General features: G+C 41.8%; 1 protein-coding gene across 1 annotated transcript in view; it reads left to right on the forward strand.

Annotated features, from left to right (window-relative positions):
* The window catches only part of GPR158 (G protein-coupled receptor 158), a 204,352-nt gene that overhangs the window by 177,091 nt on the left and 7,560 nt on the right, over window positions 1–19,701 (forward strand). The window contains exons 7-8 of the mRNA XM_075746378.1: window positions 3,159–3,397; window positions 18,350–18,488. Of these exons, the coding sequence (XP_075602493.1) occupies window positions 3,159–3,397; window positions 18,350–18,488 (378 nt within the window). The remainder of the gene's footprint in view (window positions 1–3,158; window positions 3,398–18,349; window positions 18,489–19,701) is intronic.

Genomic DNA, 19,701 nt, shown 5'->3' on the forward strand with positions numbered 1-19,701 from the left:
AGAAATCATCAGTCTGGAACAGAACAGTTTGACAGGATGACTCAGTAGAGCCACAAAATGACAGATGCTAGAAATAAAAAATAAACAAACCGTGCCAGGTCATTGCTGTCAAAGCAGGATCCTTCACCTGTTGTTCCTGCCACTTAGGCAGGCAGCTGATAGTTTGGGTACCATGTTTTCTGTTCACAGGACAGATTATTGATATGACATGAAAATTTAATATGGTTTTATTTATTTTTTAAGATTACACATTGCATCCCAGAATGTAATTTCTTCAGCAGCAGCCACGTGCTGTTTCCAAGCTGGCGATCCCAGCCAGTCCTGTGAACCAGCACAGTCTGTCCCTCTGCTTCAGATCCACTTGCAGCATCACTTTTTGTCCTGGCTGCTGGGCTTCCCCTGGCTCTCAGCTCCCAGTGTTTGCAACCAAGCCCGCCCCCTGTCCATTTATATGGAGCCAGTGCCCCGCCCCCCCAGAAAAAACCCAAAAACCAACAACCCTCAGACCATATAGCTTAATTCTATCCAGACTGGATGGTGCAGCCAGTGGAGTTGGGAGTTACCTGCAGTGGTCTCCAGGCAGTTCATTCAGCCTGAGCTCTGCCTTCTGTTTACTCTGTGAAAAGGATGGCTGTTGTGTATCAGCTTTAATGCTGCCTGTAGCTGTCTGTAGGTCAAAGCTTTGCTTGAAGGCAGCTGTGTCTTCCTGCAAACCAGGTAGAGCACATTGCAGTGTTCTGCCTGATCTGCCTGTAAACAGAGCTGATGACATCTCACTGAAAACAAAGGTTTGATTATCCAACAACAGCACATAAAAGTGGATTGCATATGATGAACATATGCATGTTTTAGTTGGAAGAAGAGCTAGAAGATGCTGAGGAGGATAGTTAAGTTTCTTTTTCTGCCTTAGAGGCCATATGTCTAAAACAGTGCCCTAAGCTTCTACCAGGGTACTGCCTGGCCCTACCAGGCATTTTGGGGTTACACAGGACAGGAGGAGAAGTCTTTCCAGTTGGCATTGCCTTACTTGATACTCATAATTAAACATGAATTTCCTCAGGGATTTGGATCCAGAGCTACATCTATACTCATAAATTAAGTAGCATCTGAGAACATTCCTGGGCACTGGAACTCCATCAGCTGTCCTGCTGAATTATTCTAGTGGTCCCTGGCCTGCCCTTGGCCCATGCTAACCTGAACACTCCCAAGCGGTCTCCCAGCATGGTTCGGGTGTTGGCACAGGCCACAGCAGTGGGCAGTTGGCATACAGCCGCCCTGTGCTGGAGGTAATAGTTATGGATGCCGGCTGGTCTGTGCCAGTTGGTATCAGTGCCAGGGACAACCCTGGGCATGTTTAATTTCCTCATTTACAGGTGCTGCCCTGGAGCAGCGGTGGTGCGGCTGGGCAACGCGGAGGGAGTCGCCTGCCTCAGTGCTGCGGAGTTGTCTGTCTATCCTGCCTGAAGTCTTTGGGAAGCTACTTCCAACATAAAACACTTAGCATTTGTAAAGGGAGAGCAGAACATCTATCAAACATGGAAAGATCAAAAACTGTGACTCCCTGCGGAGAACTGTTGGGAGGGAAACAGCTGAATAATGTTGAACATACTCAGATCTCTGACTTCACCTAATGCACACTGTGAAGGCTGTGTTTGTAGTCAAACGATGATTCATTCTTATGGATGTGGAAAAGCTTTTGTGCTTCTGCCCTGAAAGACACTGCTCTATTATTTGTTTGAGAGGCAACGCCAGTTGCTTCTGCCTTCTCATAGACAAATATAAGCATGAATATTGATCTGGAGTGTGATTTTTGGTTTTTTGCTGAAAAGGCAGGCCTGGCTGTGGAATGGTTTGGGTGGCTTGGTGCTTGGTACACTGAAAAGACTTGAGAGCTGACAAGGGCATGTAAAAACTCAACTTTCTGAAAAAATTCAGGTTCCCTAAACCTCAGTGCTAATTTGTCCCTTTGTGGATATCAAGAGTATTCACTGGACATGCTCAGGAATCAGGAACCACTGTGGTTTTGAGGACAAAAACACTGAAACAGCTCACCTCTTCACTTTGAAAGGCTCCTCACCCCAATCTCCAAAAAGAGCCTTTAAACTTCAGCCCATTCACTTTTAAAGGGTTGGGTATATGAAAACTTTGGTGACAGCCTTTCCTCACTGCCCAGCCTTAGTAACTTGGCAGGGTCAAGGCAGGAGCACTGTAATGGCAGCAGCAGCTCCTGCAGCCCCCTTTTCTCACAGGAAAACACCAGGAGAAGGTTAGATGCTTCTGGCAGATCCCGTGCTGCAGGCAACACAAAGATACTCTGTGCTATGTGAACAGTCAAACTACTCCCTCTTCCCGAACCAATTTCCTCAAATTTCAGTTGCTCTCATGCTCCCAGCAGGACTTTTTTCTGCTTTAGCAGCTGGTGATGGGTAGAAAATGCAGGCGGTATTTTCTTGAGCAGTTCTTGGTGGGAGGAAACCTATCCTAATAGAAAGTGCCAATATTTTTAAAGTGAGTGCTACGTGTTCAATGGCTGTTACGTGGTATATGTGCCTGACATACGATGTGGCTTTTCTTATGATGGTTCTGTCCCAGCCTGAAAAACACGTTGTTGCCTCTGAACTAGTCAGAAAACACTTAATTAGCACAGTGCCTTCCACAGTTATTTCTACGAGGAGTATAGCATTGTCTCAGAAGCATTAAACTCAATGGGGAAAATCTCCAAGAAGTGCTAATTTTTTGTCTGGGAATAGTATGATTGGGGATGAGCAGACAGACAGCATCAAAATGAAATGAAATCTCACACACGTGGTTGCTATTTTATGGAAATGACCTTCCCTTTTCCAAAGACAGAAGTCTTCCACGGGGAGCTGGAAGGTACAAACAGCTTGACAACACAGCATGTGAATGTGTGTCTCTAGCATAAACATAGCTAATATTTCCTATTATTGCTGTGTAGCACCCTCTGGGCAGCAATCAGTTCCATTTAAATACGATGAATATGAAAGTAATAATGTTTCAAATTTCACTCTTGTACATACTGTCAGGGGAAAGAATCTTGATAATTTTTTTCAGTAATCTGATAGTGAAATAAAATTAAAGCCTAATTCCTGTGACTCAGCTGGTGCTCTTTTTAATTCCGCACTGTCTGAATTTTTCAGGGTTTTGAAGGTATTCCTGTCCCGAACTGCTCAGCGTATTCCATACATGACAGGTGGGCGAGTGATGAGGATGCTGGCTGTTATTCTCCTGATAGTGTTTTGGTTTCTCGTTGGCTGGACCTCTGCAATAACCCAAAATTTGGAGAGAAATATTCCACTCATTGGCCAAGGGCAAACATCTGACCACCTGATCTTCAATATGTGCCTCATAGACCGCTGGGATTACATGATGGCTGTTGGTATGTTCATTTTCTAGCTTATCTTTTAATTTCTAAAATAAAGCTTGGATGCCTTTTCATTTTTCTTCTTTTGGAGTATCTTAAAGTTTTTTCAGACTGCATAACATCACGTGAAAAGCTTCTAGGAGAATGAAATATTGGCATATATGTTTTTTAAATGGGCTGAGAAGTAAAACATATTTAAAATATACTGAGAATTTTATGACTTTCAAAGGTTTGTAACTTGGATTGTAGTAACAAAGTGATGGGTGCTCAAGAAATTTTGTCCCTGAAGGCAGAAGATACCGTGCTTTTCTACACTATTAAAGTGAAAAAATGTGGCTAGAATAACAGAAGCTTTTTGCTTCTGTACCACAGAACTGGGCAGAGCTCTTGTGTGTGAAGAGGGAAGGAACTTGCGAGAGCACGCTTTCATAACCTTACAGAAATTAGTATCGAAGTAATGAGAATAGGAAATGCACATCAAACATCCCAGTGTAACATATTTGTTAGATGTGATCTCAATCCATGCGATAGGCAGGAGCTAAAAAATGACACCCTGCAGAACTCAAATCAAGGAGAAAAACGACACATCTTTGTTTCCTTTATTTTCTTATAAACAGTGGATTCCCCATGCCAGGGTTCACTTACACAGTATCATATGCTTCTTCCAGATGACCGAACAGCTTCGGTGCTTCTGCACCTAGAGCTGTTGTTTCTAGTACAGCCCAAATGTGCCACCTCCTATCTCAACTACATCAGTGGTTTGAAATCTGAAATAAATTCTTTCCTTTCTGCCCTTCCCCTGCTTCGCCCATGGACATTCATTGAGCTGTTGGAGCGAATCCAGAGGAGGGCCACGAAGCTGATCAGAGGGCTGGAGCACCTCTCCTATGAGGACAGGCTGAGACAGTTGGGATTGTTCAGCCTGGAGAAAAGAAGGCTCCGGGGAGATCTAACTGTGGCTTTCCAGTATCTGAAGGGGCCTACAGGAAAGCTGGAGAGGGACTGTTTATCAGGGAGTGTAGTGACAGGACAAGGGGTAATGGGTTTAAGCTGAAGGAGGGTAGATTTAGATTAGACGTTAGGAAGAAATTCTTTACTGTGAGGGTGGTGAGGCCCTGGAACAGGTTTTGCCCAGAGAAGCTGTGGATGCCCCATCCCTGGAAGTGTTCAAGGCCAGGCTGGATGAGGCTTTGGGCAACCTGGTCTAGTGGAGGGTGTCCCTGCCCATGGCAGGGGGGTTGGAACTAGATGATCTTTGAGGTCCCTTCCAACCCAGACCATTCTATGATTCTATGATTCTATGACATCCCACTGGCAGAGCTCCGCAGCTGAGGATTAGGGAGAGGTAATGGTGGCTCCTTCCAGTGAGAGTGCAGAGGAGATGGGTAGAAGCAGCCTGGGGGTATGAGAAGTGTTTTCTCTGCATGGTGTACAGAAAGCCGGCGCATGGTAATGCACAGCAGTTGTAAAGGGCAAACCAGTGCTGCCAGCTTCACCAAGGACTTTCTGTGGCTCTAAGCTGCCCGTGTGCTCTGCTCCTCACTCCTTCGTGTGAGATCTCAGAGGCAGGCAGGCACATTGGTACCCCATGTGTCAGCGTGCTCGCTGGGAAACCACATGGAGAGGAGTATAAAGGAATACGTTTTGAAATCTGTCTCGATTTGAGCCCTTTTGGAGGGGCATGCTGATAAAATACAACTATACATTGCAGTAATGGAGTAGTACTGTTGCCAGAGATGATGTAAAATTAATAACAAAAGATAATTAAATGTGGAACACTTGGTGATGTCATCTGCCCTAATCCATTTTACATCAAAATCTCACTGCATTTCACAGCCAGTAATGCAGTGTAGTTTTAATAAAACTTTGATGGGGTGGTTGTTGCATAATGGCAAACAAATGGTTTTATTCTCTGGATTTTATAGCTATGGTAGTCTTAATACCTAATTATCATCAATAGTCCCTTCTTGGTAAGAAATTACAGAAGATGCTCTCTGTCTAGCGTTGGAAAAAGCAAGGATTGTTTTTTAGAGTATATATATATTTAGAGGGGTTTTTAATGTTTTTCAAAATACTCCCAAGGGCAGTAGAGGCAAAGCCATCTCTCGAGCCTGAACAAAATTGGGCAGAATTTCTTATGTTCTGTCATTTTGCCTTCTTACTCAAACTACCTTATAAGCAGAGTTATGTTTGTGCAAGTCTTCAGTAAACCATGCAGCCACATTTGTGGTACCAGGAGATGTACATCTACAAGTCAGTACTAACATGTGTGTGTCTATATATATATTTGTATATGTGTGTACACTCTTCAAGATTTTTATTGTTAGTAGCAGCCTGAAAAGCTTACAGCCGGTAGGAACTAGTTCCAAAATTAGATACTTCATCTCAGAGAGATGTCAGGAGACATACCCATAATGCAGAACCCCTTTTATTCCTGTAATTGACTGGGAGCAGCCTTGCAAAAGGTTCTGTGTGATAAATTAACTGATAGATTATGATATTTTATTTAAAAAGCTAAAATAAAAATGCTGGATGATAATTTATAAAAGGCTTATTATTTCATTTAATTTAGTCAGGCACAGTATTTTATATAAAACTAGTGAGTGTTTTGGAATATATTCCGTCACCTGTAGCCTTCACTCTTTCACTTGGCTGTCAACGCTTGACTGAAATGTGGAGAGGGAATTTTCAAGGTCGCAGATTAGTGAAGTGAGAATTAACAAGGCTCTGTTAGAAAGTCATAATGAGATGAAACCTTTATGCTACCAGAGATTATTAGAGTTAGGATTTATGAAGCATTTTCCATACTGATCATGCTACTTAGGCTCTATCTCCGGAGACTTTTATTGCAGTGAATGTTTTATATTTACATTTCCATTAAGTTTAAGAGGATGCTCTCTGAGAGAAGTAGGGACTTAGATACAAAGGTTGTCACCATTTCTGGCATTGCCTCTGTACTCTGTGATATACTGATGAGAAAAATTAGCATTCAGTAAATCTTATTTTATCTACACAACATAATGTAAGTTAGTATGCATTTTCCTTGAGGTTGGATACTTGTGGGTAACTTATTTGTCACTTGTCTAGATTCTTTATTTCCTTTGTGTTTGTTTCTGCATTGCTTTTCAAGGTTGGGGCATCTGTCTCATTGACAAGCCATGGCATGGTTGACAGTCCGAGATTTTAGAGAAAGACCTGAGGCCTTGAAAACGCTCACCCACAGAGCCTTTTTCCTATGGCCTGAATATATTCTATACTTCTACCTGTCACAGCCAGGTTCCAAGTTAGAAAAAAAAAAAAAACAAAAAACCAAGCAATAAACTTTCGGTACCTAAGGGCTCCCAGTGTCACAAATCAAAGTATTATTCTTTATCCTAAGGGAAAAATCCTATAAGTGAAACAGATATCAGCACAAGATTTAAAAGAACTTCCCAGAAACTGGAAAAAAAAACAAAGTAATAACTTTAATGAACAAAACCCCAGGCAGGAGAGAAAGGCAGTCAGAGAGGTAAACATGCATAAACAAACACAAATAAAGAGCAGGGGTGAAATCCTGGCAGGTGGATGTTCCTGACTTCAGCAGGGCCACGGTTTCACCCAGCATGGATAGGATTTAAATGGTAGTTTTTAAGAACCCCTCTATGCATTCTGTGTGTGGTTTTCAATGTTTTATTTAAACGAGAAGTGAATGGCAGGTATTAACTAAGCGCAGGGAGGGATTTTCCCCTGGCACCTGGTTGATTACGGCTGGCAGGAGCTGTGCTGCTCCACGCAGCTGCCCTGAGCTGCTGCCATAGCCCACTGATTGGTGGGTCGTGCTTTGGGTCCTGGGCATGAAGAGGATTTCGAACACGAGGTTGTGTCATGATTACTGCATGCCCTCAGCCTGGAAAAGGAACAAAATAAGTATTTCAGGCTGTTCCCAAAAGAACTCCCTCCCACTGTTCATTTGTTGCTATTTAACCTATATCTTTGCATCTAAAGAGGGTATGAGTTGCCAGGACAGGCTCTGACAGATTGGGCATTAAGACTGCCTGTACAGTTTTGAGCTGGGGCATTGTAATACAGCCTGACGAGACCCTTCATTAAATTTTCTACAGGCCCTCTGCTGCATTCAGCGAGTGAGTGATTATTATTTCTTTTTGTTATCCCCATTTGATGTGGCCCTATGCCATATTTGGGGTGTGTTGTTCCGAGCATCCAATGAACAAAGAACTGTTCATTTCCAAATGGGCGTTTTTAAGACATATTCTCCTTAGCATCGACATACAAAGAGTAAAGCCAAAATGGTCAACGGTAGCTAGCCATTTTGAGTGTCTGTCTTGAGACATCTAGGGACTTGTTTTTCAGAGCACTGTTTATAGCCTCCTCTGTGTGGAAAGCCCAACCAGGAGGCACTTGTTAGAATTCAGTACTGCTGAAGATCTGGCTTCAATTCTCACATTAGATACTCAGAAAATGTATCATGTAAAAATAGTGATCACTTGTGAAAAGCTTTCTCCAAGTGGTAAGACCAGGGCTGTGTAAATTGTTTGCAGCAGAAATAGGAAAATAATCCTGTTTTACGAAGGAGCTTTGACATCTGTCCCTCTCCTGCTTGTAACCCACTCCTCCCGCCACCAGGTACACCTCTTTCCCAGTCCGCATCGCCAACTCTGTGCACGGTCTATGTCCCTCATCTCTAGGATATGGTAAATCTCAAAAAGGTATGAGGAAGAGCAACAAAGATGATGAGTGGTGCAGAATGTCTTCTCTATGAAAAGAGACTAAATCAAGTGGGACAATTCAGTCACCTCAGATTAACTGTTTATTCCAATTTAATTTAAAATTAAACATGCTCAAGGATGATGGGGAATGGAGCTTTTAAAAAAAAAGTTCTTTTTTTCTAATGATGACCAGCCAACGTTTTTCTGGTTTCCTTTCTCAAAAATAGCTGGAACAGGTTGAGCAGATTGGGTTGCATTACTTCCTGAAGTAATGTTGCTTTTTCTTGGTATCTGCTACATCACAAGTGAAATCCTATGGCCTTTATTTAGGCGCCATTTCTACAAAGTATTTCTGCTAAGGAAAGCATATTTGGGTTACCTTAGCTGCATGCTGATACATTGATAAATGGCATATTTTCTTTCTGCAAGCCACCTGCAGGAGGAGATGGCTTTGCAAGAGGCTGGAAGACTTGATCTTGTCTTTGCACCACTCTGTTTTGAATCCGCTTCTTGTACTGCTCCAAGTCTTTCCAGCCCTTCAAGTACTTTGGATACTATTGGCATTTGCTTGCATCCTCTTTAAGATGTGAGAGAAGAGGTCCCACACTCAGCTTGCTTTCAGCTGCTGGTGGTAGATCTTTCTGATTCTGTTTTCCCCCTTTCATCCACACACAAGTGAGGAAGATGATGGGGCACACAGAGACAGAATAGTGGCCAGCTGGCTTTAATAACAACAGTGTACTGTGGAAGGAATGAGGCAGGACAGCACATCTGTGTAGAGGAAGGAATAAAATGCATCAGTGTAAGGCCTAAGTGCAGAAATGGAGTTCTTGGAGGTTGTAGACCTGGGCGCTGGCATATGTTTTGTGCAGTGACGCTCCTAGGCACGTTGTTCACACTCAGGTCAGTACATATGTCTCCATTGCCAGCAAAATCCATCTCTAGGTCACCATCAAGTCACGAGGCCTGCAGACCGTGGGGTCAGCATGTCCCTTGCGTTACTTTGAGTGGATTGCAAGGCAGTCTTGTGGCTGTGGGGGGGATGGAGTGTGCTGTGCCCCCCACCAGCCCACAGACCCCTGATTTTCTTTCAGCCTCGCACTGCCACAGGCCATGAAAGTTCTGGTAGAAAAAAAAGTCAGGATTCGGCACCATTAGGTCTTACTATACGCATAGGTCTCTGTATTGCTGTGCCTAGCTAATTAAAACGATGCTGAGATATGGTGAGAGAGACAGATAAACCTCTAGTAATTTATAATTTGCTAGGAATAACTCAACCCTAAAGACTTATACATGTAACCACAGTTCATTGAAACATATGAAAATCCTTTTAGTTGAAGAAAAAACTCCTATGACATGGTACAACTCTCCAGGTGGGAGATTGGACGCAGTGAGGCAGAAAGAGACTGTGCTGGCTGGAAACACAGGAGCAATCGAGGACACAATTTTTTTTCCCATTTTACGATGGTGCGTGCTCAGCTCCAGCCAGCACCCTTGAGTGAGTGAACGGATGGAAGAGCTGTGCTTCCAGATCCATACCTCACTTCATTTCAGTAAAGAGGATTTAAAATGTAGACTAGTCTGATGAAATGAAGTGTGATGGAGAAGCAGACGAGTTGTTGAGGCAGTGTTATGTAAGTAGAGTTGCAATCAGTAATTTGTGTCCAAAACCAGTGGAAAAAATGATGTAACTGTTGGAACAGTACTGCTTTGCCAACAGTGCAAAATTCAGAATACCAAATGAACTTAGTCAAGAGGCAGCTGTAATGGGCTTTCCCTTATTACTGTAAGGAAAGGACGCAGAGCATGTCACCATCTCTGGAGAGCCCTGGCCTGTTCTTGGCCTATGACAGTGCTTTTTAAGTAAATGAGTGTGGTCAGACATAGAACATCGTACAGAGTCATGAAAATGGGCTTTAATCCTTCAGGTGTGTCTTCTGTTTGCAAGTAGCTTTTGGGCAGCAGAGTGCAAGCAAGCGTAGGGCAGGTATCGTGGCTCCAGGGAGCTCCTTTCAGAAGCTCTAGCCCACAGCCATCTCCACTGAGAGGCTGGCCTGAAGAAGTACAAGAGAAAGGCATTTCTGGCAGGGCAGGAGTGCTGAGAAGCAGTCAGGACAGCCTGAAATAACTCATTTTCCTTTCCCAACCATGGCGGGAAGGAAACTCACAGTTTAGGATTTAAGCTCTTCACAAATATGGGTAAATTTATTTCCGCTGTCATCTTGCAGTGACAGGGTGGCATTATCCCCATTTTACACAGCCAGAGCTGAGGCACAATAAGATTAGGGTTATATGGTCCATTTAATCTGGGTGCTCATTTTGCAATGCCTTTGGCTCAGTTACAGAGCTTAGTCAAATCTATATATAACGTGTTATGTATGGTCTCACTGGCTACAAATACGGCCCTGCATGCTTAGTTCTGCTCCAAGTTGCAGCAAAAATGCCTAGGTTGGCACTCGCATAGCTCTCTGTGATCATCTCTATGAAGTTTGGCTTGAGTGGGGACTTTTTTCATTTGCACAAGAGCTTGAGGTACAGACAAAGTTAGAATTCAGTTGTGCTTGTGCACAAGATTGCTTTTTTCCCCCTGCAGTCTTTTCTCTCACTCACTAGACATCTAAATGTCATTTGCAACAAATTACAGAGCTTTCTTCATTAGCCAACCTTGATTTATCTCTGGAATTGCTCTGTCACATGCATTAAATGAGTCTAGCCTCTTAAGAAATAATATAGTTAACTGAAGATTATATATGCAAAAGACGGCAAGTTAAGGCTGCATATATGGTATTTTTATTTTAGTGCTGTCCAGTTCTTAGAGACAGCAAAGCTGTAGAAGTAAGGATGAAGTAGTTTCCTAAGGCCTCTAAGAAGAGTTGGTGTGTAAGCCATGTTCAAAAATCCAGCTTCACGTTTCTTGATTTTTCATGTTTCCTTATATGATCTTTGCTTTTCTGAATCCATTTTTCCTTAACTCTCCTGAAGTCATGCCCTTACTGCCTTTACTCCATTTCTCATCTGCGGGTGTTCTCTTCCTGTACCCACTCAAGTGTAAGGAGGCTCTCATTGACTTTTCCAAATCTTGAAAGAGAGGAGAGTGACTTTGATCACTGCTTTCAGTTCATCATATCTTGCTCTGCAGTAGTGTGCAGTCAGGCGAAGTACAGACATCCACAGAGCAGGCAATGACAGAGGATATGGATTAACGTGGGAATTTACTTGTTCTAGGGCCTGGACAGGCGGGAGCGGGTCAGTCTGCATTCGCCATGCTGTGCAAGGCATGACGCAACTCGGCTAATGGACACTGAAAGAAAATGTCACAGAGACTGTCTCTGGATGTGGCTTTGCCTTGTATTGGCTTTAAACATGAAAGAATAATTTGCAACATGGACAACTGCATGTTTAGCAAAACCTAGTAAATATATTAACACAAATCTTCTGAGGAAGTTGGATTAAGTTAATAATACTAACCCTGAGTCTGTCCTTCTCTATAGAGCAGATAGGCATCACATACTGTGAGCGTGTATCATTGTCTTTCATTATCAGAAGATGCAGAATATGAGCAACGGCCTAAACAAATGCCAAGGGAGCAGACATGGCACACTCTTAGTGCCAGCCAACAGGCTGGTGGCATCGGGCAGGAGTCTGTTCCAGTGTATTGGATGACCAAGCTAAGTGTTCCAAAATGCACCATTTTCTGAAAACATGATGGGCATTGCAAACAAAAGGAACAATCATGTTTTTTAATCACCACAGGATATAACTAACAAGGTTGATTAGATAGTGCAAAGACCAGATAAAAGGTTATGTGGATAAGAAATAGGTAATGACTAAGAGGAGAGATATTTAAAGATTAATTAATTTGTGCACATAACATACATTTTCATTCCCTCCCTTCCATTCATATCTACATCCATTTATGCCTTTAAAGCAATAGTGCTTTTCTTATTCTCTTATCTACCAAGAGATTTGTGCTTGAAATCTGAATTCCTGGCTTGGATAGTTATAGAGTAGCTACTGCAAGTTTTTTCAGAGCTCTTTCATACTTTATTTTTTTTGACTTCACATTTTCTGTCCAGATAGCTGTTGACAGCTCTCTCTCCTAGGAATTTTCATCATTTTTCAGAAGGGGAAAATAAGGTATTTCTTGTTCTTGTGCTTAATAAGTAAAATGGGCTAATTGGTAAGCCTTATGATAAATCGTACTTAAAGGAAAAATATGTGTTTTGAGCTTTGAGTTTGGTCTTGGCAAATTTGCAATATGCTCAGATAGTCCTTTAGTGGTCAGGAAGTCACTTCTACACCAAGCTTGTAGTGGGAAATTATTCAGCAAACCAAATAGAAATTTCATATCACATCTCACAGATTTTAATCATTGAAGATATTTGGTGCAAAACAGTCACTTGTGTGGCATAGATAGAACTAATAAGACCTCAGAGATGAGTAGTACATAAGAACCCTGCTGCATGGTGGCCAGAGGTGGTCCACTATCTATCAATCCATCCATCTATCTACCTATCTACCTACCTACCTACCTAACTACCTACCTATCTGAAGTTATATCTGTGTGTTTTTCATCAGTGTAATACATACACTATTATATCACCTTATTTTATGTTGAGAAACCAAAAAGGCCATATAGAAAAACAATACAGCAAAAATTTATAACACCTTCAGATTTTTGTTACAAATGGCACTAATAGTCTGTAGCTAATTATATGCACTTTATTTCCCCCCTCAAGCGCAGCTTCTACATGCTACATTTAAGCTGTGTAATTAGTGGTTTAGATTATAAATTGGTTTTCTATCAGTCTGTTTTGTTTGTTATTGCTAATGAAATTATTGTAACGTTGGGCTTAGCAAGTATAGGAACTCTGTTATTTTACCTTGTGTTTTAAAAGCTATTCCCTATTTGTGTTACATACCAGATGTCACACTAATTATTATCTGCAGACAGGAGTGCCAGCTCTGCTCTAAATATAAAGCTTTTGTAAAAGCATTATGCATTAAATAGTGCAAACTACTATTATGCTCCAGTATATTAATACTTTGAAATCTCCTCTTCTTAAGAACTCCTTGTAACTATGATTGTGAAACTGAAAACTGTGAATTTTTCAGAATTAATCAGATCTGGAGATCAAATGCTACAGAGGGAGGAAGCAAGGGCAGGTAGCCTGGGAGGAATACAGAGAAATTGTCTGAGCAGTCAGGGATCAGGTTAGGAAAGCTAAAGCCCTGATAGGACTAAATCTGGCCAGGGACATCAAGGGCAACAAGAAAAGCTTGTATAGGTACATCAGTGATAAAAGGAAGACTAGGGAAAATGTGGGTCCTCTCTGGAATGATATAGGAGACCTGGTTACCTGGGATATGGAGAAGGCTGAGGTACTCAATGACTTTTTTGCCTCAGTCTTCACCAGCAAGTGCTCTAGCCACACCACCCAAGTTGCAGAAGGCAAAGGCAGGGACTGGGAGAATGAAGAACCGCCCACTGTAGGAGAAGATCAGGTTCGAGACCATCTAAGGAACCTGAAGGTGCACAATTCCATAAGACCTGATGAGATGCATCCGCGGGTCCTGAGGGAACTGGTGGATGAAGTTGTTAAGCCACTATCCATCATATTTGAGAAGTCGTGACAGTTCGATTCCCACTGATTGGGAAAGGGAAAACATAAAAACATTTTTAAAAAGGGAAAAAGGGAAGACCCAGGGAACTACAGGCTGGTCAGTCTCACCTCTGTACCCAGCCAGATCATGGAGCAGATCGTCCTGGAAACTGTGCTCAGGCACATGGAAAACAAGGAGGTGATTGGTGACAGCCAACATGGCTTCACTAATGACAAATCATGCCTGACAAATTTGGTGGCCTGCTATGATGGGGTTACAGCATTGGTGGACAAGGGAAGGGCAACTGACATCATCTACCCGGGCTTGTGTAAAGCATTTGACACTGTCCCGCATGACATCCTTGTCTCTAAATTGGAGAGACATGGAATCGATGGATGGATCACTCGGTGGATAAGGAATTGGCTGGATGGTTGCACTCAGAGAGTTGCAGTCAATGGCTCGATGTCCAAGTGGAGACCAGAGACAAGTGGCATTCCTCAGGGGTCGGTACTGGGGTCGGCGCTGCTTAACGTCTTTGTAGGAGACATGGGCAGTGGGATTGAGCACACCCTCAGCAAGTTTGCCAATGACACCAAGCTGTGTGGTGTGGTCGACATGCTGGAGGGAAGGGATGCCATCCAGAGAGACCTTGACAGGCTCAAGAGGTGGGCCTGTGTGAACCGCATGAAGTTCAACAAGGCCAAGTGCAAGGTCCTGCACATGGGTCAGTGCAATCCCAAGCACGAATACAAGCTCAGTGGACAATGGATTGAGAGCAGCCCTGAGGAGAAGGGCTTGGGGGTGTTGGTGGACAGGAAGCTCAACATGACCTGGCAATGTGCACTTGCAACCCAGAAAGCCAACTGTGTCCTGGGCTGCATCAAAAGAAGCATGACCAGCAGGACAAGGGAGGTGATTCTCCCCCTCTACTCCACTGTCATGAGACTCCACCTGGAGTACTGTGTTCAGCTCTGGGGGCCCAGTACAGGAGAGACATGGAGCTGTTGGAGCGAGTCCAGAGGAGGGCCACAAAGATGATTAGAGGGCTGGAGGACCTCTCCTATGAAGAAAGACTGAGAGAGTGGGGGTTGTTCAGCCTGGAGAAGAGAAGGCTCCGGGGAGATCTAATTGCGGCCTTCCGGTACCTGAAGGGGCCTACAGGAAAGCTGGAGAAGGAATGTTTACAAGGCCATGGAGTGATAGGACAAGGGGTAAGGGTTTAAGCTGAAGGAGGGTAGATTTAGATTAGATATAAGGAAAAAATTATTCACTGTGAGGGTGGTGAGGCACTGGAACAGGTTGCCCAGAGAATCCTGGAAGTGTTCAAGGCCAGGCTGGATGGGGCTTTGGGCAACCTGGTCTAGTGGAGGGTGTCCTTGCCCATGGCAAGGGGGTTGGAACAAGATGATCTTTGAGGTCGCTTCCAACCCAAACCATTCTGTGATTCTGTGATTCATTCCTACTTAGCCCAGCTCATTGAAATTGCTTTTTATTAGGGGGGTGTAGCTTTGTGACTTTCGTTTGCTCTCTGAGACACCTTGAAAGTTTTTTTCAATCTGTATAAAAAAAATAAATTCTTGTAAATCTTCAAACTTAGAACAGGTTTTTTTCTTGTAAAAATAAGCAAAATTTGGCCCATACTCTTTAGTTTAAGTGGGAATGCCTTCAGCACATGGAGTTTTATACATGTATTTTCATCCCTTTAGAAGTCAAACTTTTTCAAACTCGCAGCCTCTGTTAGCGCTTGCAACTGATCGTTTTGATCAGTAAGAGACTTGGGGCTCTTCTCACTTCAGTTGAGGAAGAAAAAGAAGGATGGGCCATGGGTAGTTTTGTGGAGTATGCCTGTTATTTCACAGTTAGCTCATCTGTTCAGCTCTGCTGCTAATGGGTTGGGGTTTTTTTACTGTAAGGGGACTTTGGATGAAAGGCAAAATGAGAGGAAATAGGCTCTCTGGCATGTTTTGGGGAATACCTGCTGAACCATATTAATAAGAAGAGTTTCCACAGAACATAGGACAGTACGATAAGCAATTTGGCTTTAACAACCTAATTCTAACTATTTTGTCCTTTTCAATTTCTTCTAAATCAATGTGGAGCAATTAAAGCAATAAATGTCAGTGCTTTGAAGAGCAATACATTTCAGTGCTATGATTCTGCATATGCAAGGCAAGTGTACATAAACAGAAAAAACAAAACAGCCAACATTGGTAAAGAAGCCTTTATTCTTACTTCATTGAAGCCAAATTTGTATTCCACTTGCTCAGAGAAGACTTCAGAAGCAAGGCGGCTTGGTAGATCATTCCTGTGTAGGTGTTTTTAAGAAACCAGAGTAATAGACTTCACTGGTAGCATAGCTAATTATCTAGGAATGGAATGGAAGTAGCAGCCAGGTTGCCCAAGCGGTGAGTGTATGGGGAATGTGGGAAGATATACCTGCATACATGCTTTCATAAAGCTCGAAACCAGGCTGGAAGACAGTCTCAGAAGATTTATACTGTGCTTTTATCATATTGATGCTCAGTAAGGTCCCAAGTCAAACTACAAAAGTCAAAAGGTTTATTATTGTTGCGATTTTGTTAAGGAAGAACACAAAAATAGCGGCCTGTGTGGATTATGCCTTTTCAGATGTTTGGTTTTATGTAGCTGGTAAAATCACTGGGTATATGTAGGATATGTTCTCGTAAAAATGATGGGTTTAAAGCTAGGCCATCTATTTTTGATAAAAATAAGAAACAGCAAAGTGTTGTTCAAACTGAGCTCTCTGAGCACAGAGATCTGTGTGACTGAAATAATTTTATCAAAACATCTCTTTGATTTTAGCTGAAATTCATAGCAAAATTAGAAGTTTCAAAATTCTACAACACTATATGTAATTTACAGCACTTATGGACTGTTGAAAGTGGGAAGAACTGGAGGACCACTTCTCATGAGATAGCCCATGCAGATGTTTTATTTCAGTCTGTTGCTAGTGGGACTTCACAAACATTTCTGTCCTTACCCAAACCAGACCAGTAGTGATTTGCTAATCACTACCATAGGGTGATGTCACTCTTCACCTCTTCTAGTATAATAACACGTATTGGCAAAAAGAAGTATGAGAAAACTAATTTTCTGTTATACTACATTTGACTGTATTTTTTACTGTAAATGTAATTTTTTTCTATCTTTACATATAGTCAGTGGTAATTCAAGATGCAGTAACAAAGTACAGAAATTCACAAAACCAAGAAAAAGGTTAATGAAGGACTTTCCTTTAGCTCAAGCAGCCAATTTAATTCATTTCAGAGATGAGGAGCTATGATAGGGTTTGGCTCATCTGCCAGAACATCTAACACTAGAATACTCATCAGAGTGCTCTCGGTATTCAAGGAGAGACGTGGCATCTAGTGTTGTGTCAGGATGTGATGATTGCACTGTAAAGCGAACTCTGCTCATAGGCAGTAGAAGGATCATGGGCTGAGCTAGACACCTCACTTTTCGGTGGCTGAGCATAGGTGAGTAAAATCCCATCCCTCACATTTTACTTTTTTCTCTCAAGTGTATGAACTTGTTCTCAGCAGAGTTGAGTATATGGTGGCATCACTAATGTAACAGCCAGTAAGTAAAGGGATACAGTGGTCAGTGGATTTGTTGCAAAAATTCAACAAGGCAAAAGCAGTGTATGAGTAACAACAGGATCACACTCAATGTCTGAAGCTGGTCCAGAGCAGTGCCAGCATTGCAGGGGTCTATCATGGAATTGCATGTTGCTGGGTGGGCTCAACCACTTCCAGCCATCGTCAACCCAGACCACAAAGCAGAACGCGCAGGTACCAGCTCTACTCATAACTACATGGCAGAGCTGTTGGTTTTGGGTTGGTTGGGCGTTTTTTTGTGGAAGGGGAGATTTTTCAAGATGGGTATGAAATTATTTCATTTGTATCAAAAGCAAAATGATGTCACAGCAGACTGCCTACTCGAAACTGAAGTCAGAGTACTGCTGGGTGCGGATGAGTTAGCTCTAATAGGATAGTTTAAGCTGATCCTGACCCTTTACTCCTTCTCCTTCCTTCCTTTACTCATTTTTCTCCTAACAAGAGAAACATGTTATTTGTTCTAATTACATTAGGCCCTCAGAAATGACTCATCATTTTATGGGCACCAGCAGAATTACCTATCATGAACAGAGGGATTTTTTTAACCCAAAATATATTGTTATATCTGAGTTATAAACCTTTGAAATGAAACCGATGTCTTAAAAAGCTTGTAGTCTAGTAGTATCAGCGGTATCTGCCTCTATAACAAGAACCAGAGTTACAAATAAAAGTAGTTGTTGTTTTAAGTGATGTCAAACTCGTATAGTACCAATTTGAAAACCAAGCAAGACATTCTTAGATGTTGTCTTAAAGTTTGTCACTTGAAAAACTGAAACACCATGAATGCAAAGGTTCTTGATCTGGAAAAAAGTGTGTAAAATGAAAACCAAATGTATCATGTGCAGTGACAATATCTGAAAGAGCTTGAATGCCTATCTGTGTGCATATATACATGTATGAGTGTATACTGTCTTTGCATAGATACTCACACATACAGAAGATACTATAATACTTCAAATTTCCTTCCTTTTTCATATATAAAACTAATTGCAAATTATTTCTTTTTGTTCTTCTCACAGCTGAATTTTTATTCCTCTTGTGGGGTGTTTATCTCTGCTATGCAGTGCGGACAGTCCCATCAGCATTTCATGAGCCACGTTATATGGCTGTTGCAGTTCACAATGAGCTCATTATCTCTGCTATATTCCATACAATTAGGCAAGTGATCTGTAGATCTGGTAATTAACTATTTATCTTTCAGGTTTCATATGGTGCAACTTAAAATGGGTGAGTGGGATAGGATGCATAATGGCAGGTCTCATAAATATTTAATTCTGCAAATTAAGTGATTACTAAACTTAAAACTGTTCCCATAGGATTCAATAATAGGTACACTCAACTTGTTAATTGTATAATTATGGGTTTTTTTCAGTATAGCTAGCTGATATGTTCTTGGATCCAAGTTCAGTATATATGATAAATTAGATATAGCAAAACTACCGTCTGTCTACAGTCATCTACATACTGCTCACTGGTTTGTATCCCTAGAAAAACAGCAGGTAAGAATGCTGGTTTATAAGAGCTTTTCCTGGTGTGTAACAGATTGGCAAGGTGCAGCTGTGTGGTAAGATAATTGTACGGGTTTGTGCATGAAGCACAGTATTTTATATGCTGACATAAAAAATGTTATGATGCTGTAACAGTAATATAAAGCACGTGTTTCTTTTAAAGTTTATAATGAGCTCTACATTTCATACTTGTAAATTATTAGAATAGCAACAAATAAATAAAGGTCTTTGCCAGAGCTACATGAAAATTACTATATATGCCTTTCCTACAGAGTACCCTGTAAAAATGAATTGGTCCTAGAAAATCCAGAATAGCAAGATAGCATGAATTTCATCTCATGCTGTCAGAGATACTTATGATTTTCTTATGACATTCTCACACCTGCCTTTGTCTCCTGACAGACCTTTTTTAGTAAGATTTTTTTTTTTTACATCATTCCATTGACAGTCTTCAAATATGCTCCTCTGTTCCGTGCTCTGTCTTGGAACCCACATTTTTCTCTGCCTTCTTGATGTTTGCTTCCATGAGGCGTCATTTTTTCTGAGTAAACGTCAGCAAAGCAAATCTTTCATCTCTATTCCTGCCAGGTGCTCTTCTCCCCTCCCCTATTATTGTTGTAAAGTTCGCTCCACTTTTCAGGCTTGCAACTTTTTGTTTCCTTCACCTTCTCCTATCCCTGTATCTCAACAATTACATACTCTCAAAATCTTCTTTCCTCCCTAACACAAACATCTGCAAAAATAATGTTTCAGTATTTGATGGAAGCATTTTTCTTTTCATTCCTGATAGATATAAAATTCTGTTACAATACTTTTGAATTGATAATAAGCAATATGACAGCTTGTCAGACAAATTTTTCTCC

The sequence above is a fragment of the Balearica regulorum genome, chromosome 2, assembly GCF_011004875.1.
Source record: "Balearica regulorum gibbericeps isolate bBalReg1 chromosome 2, bBalReg1.pri, whole genome shotgun sequence".
Taxonomy (NCBI): Eukaryota; Metazoa; Chordata; class Aves; order Gruiformes; family Gruidae; genus Balearica; species Balearica regulorum.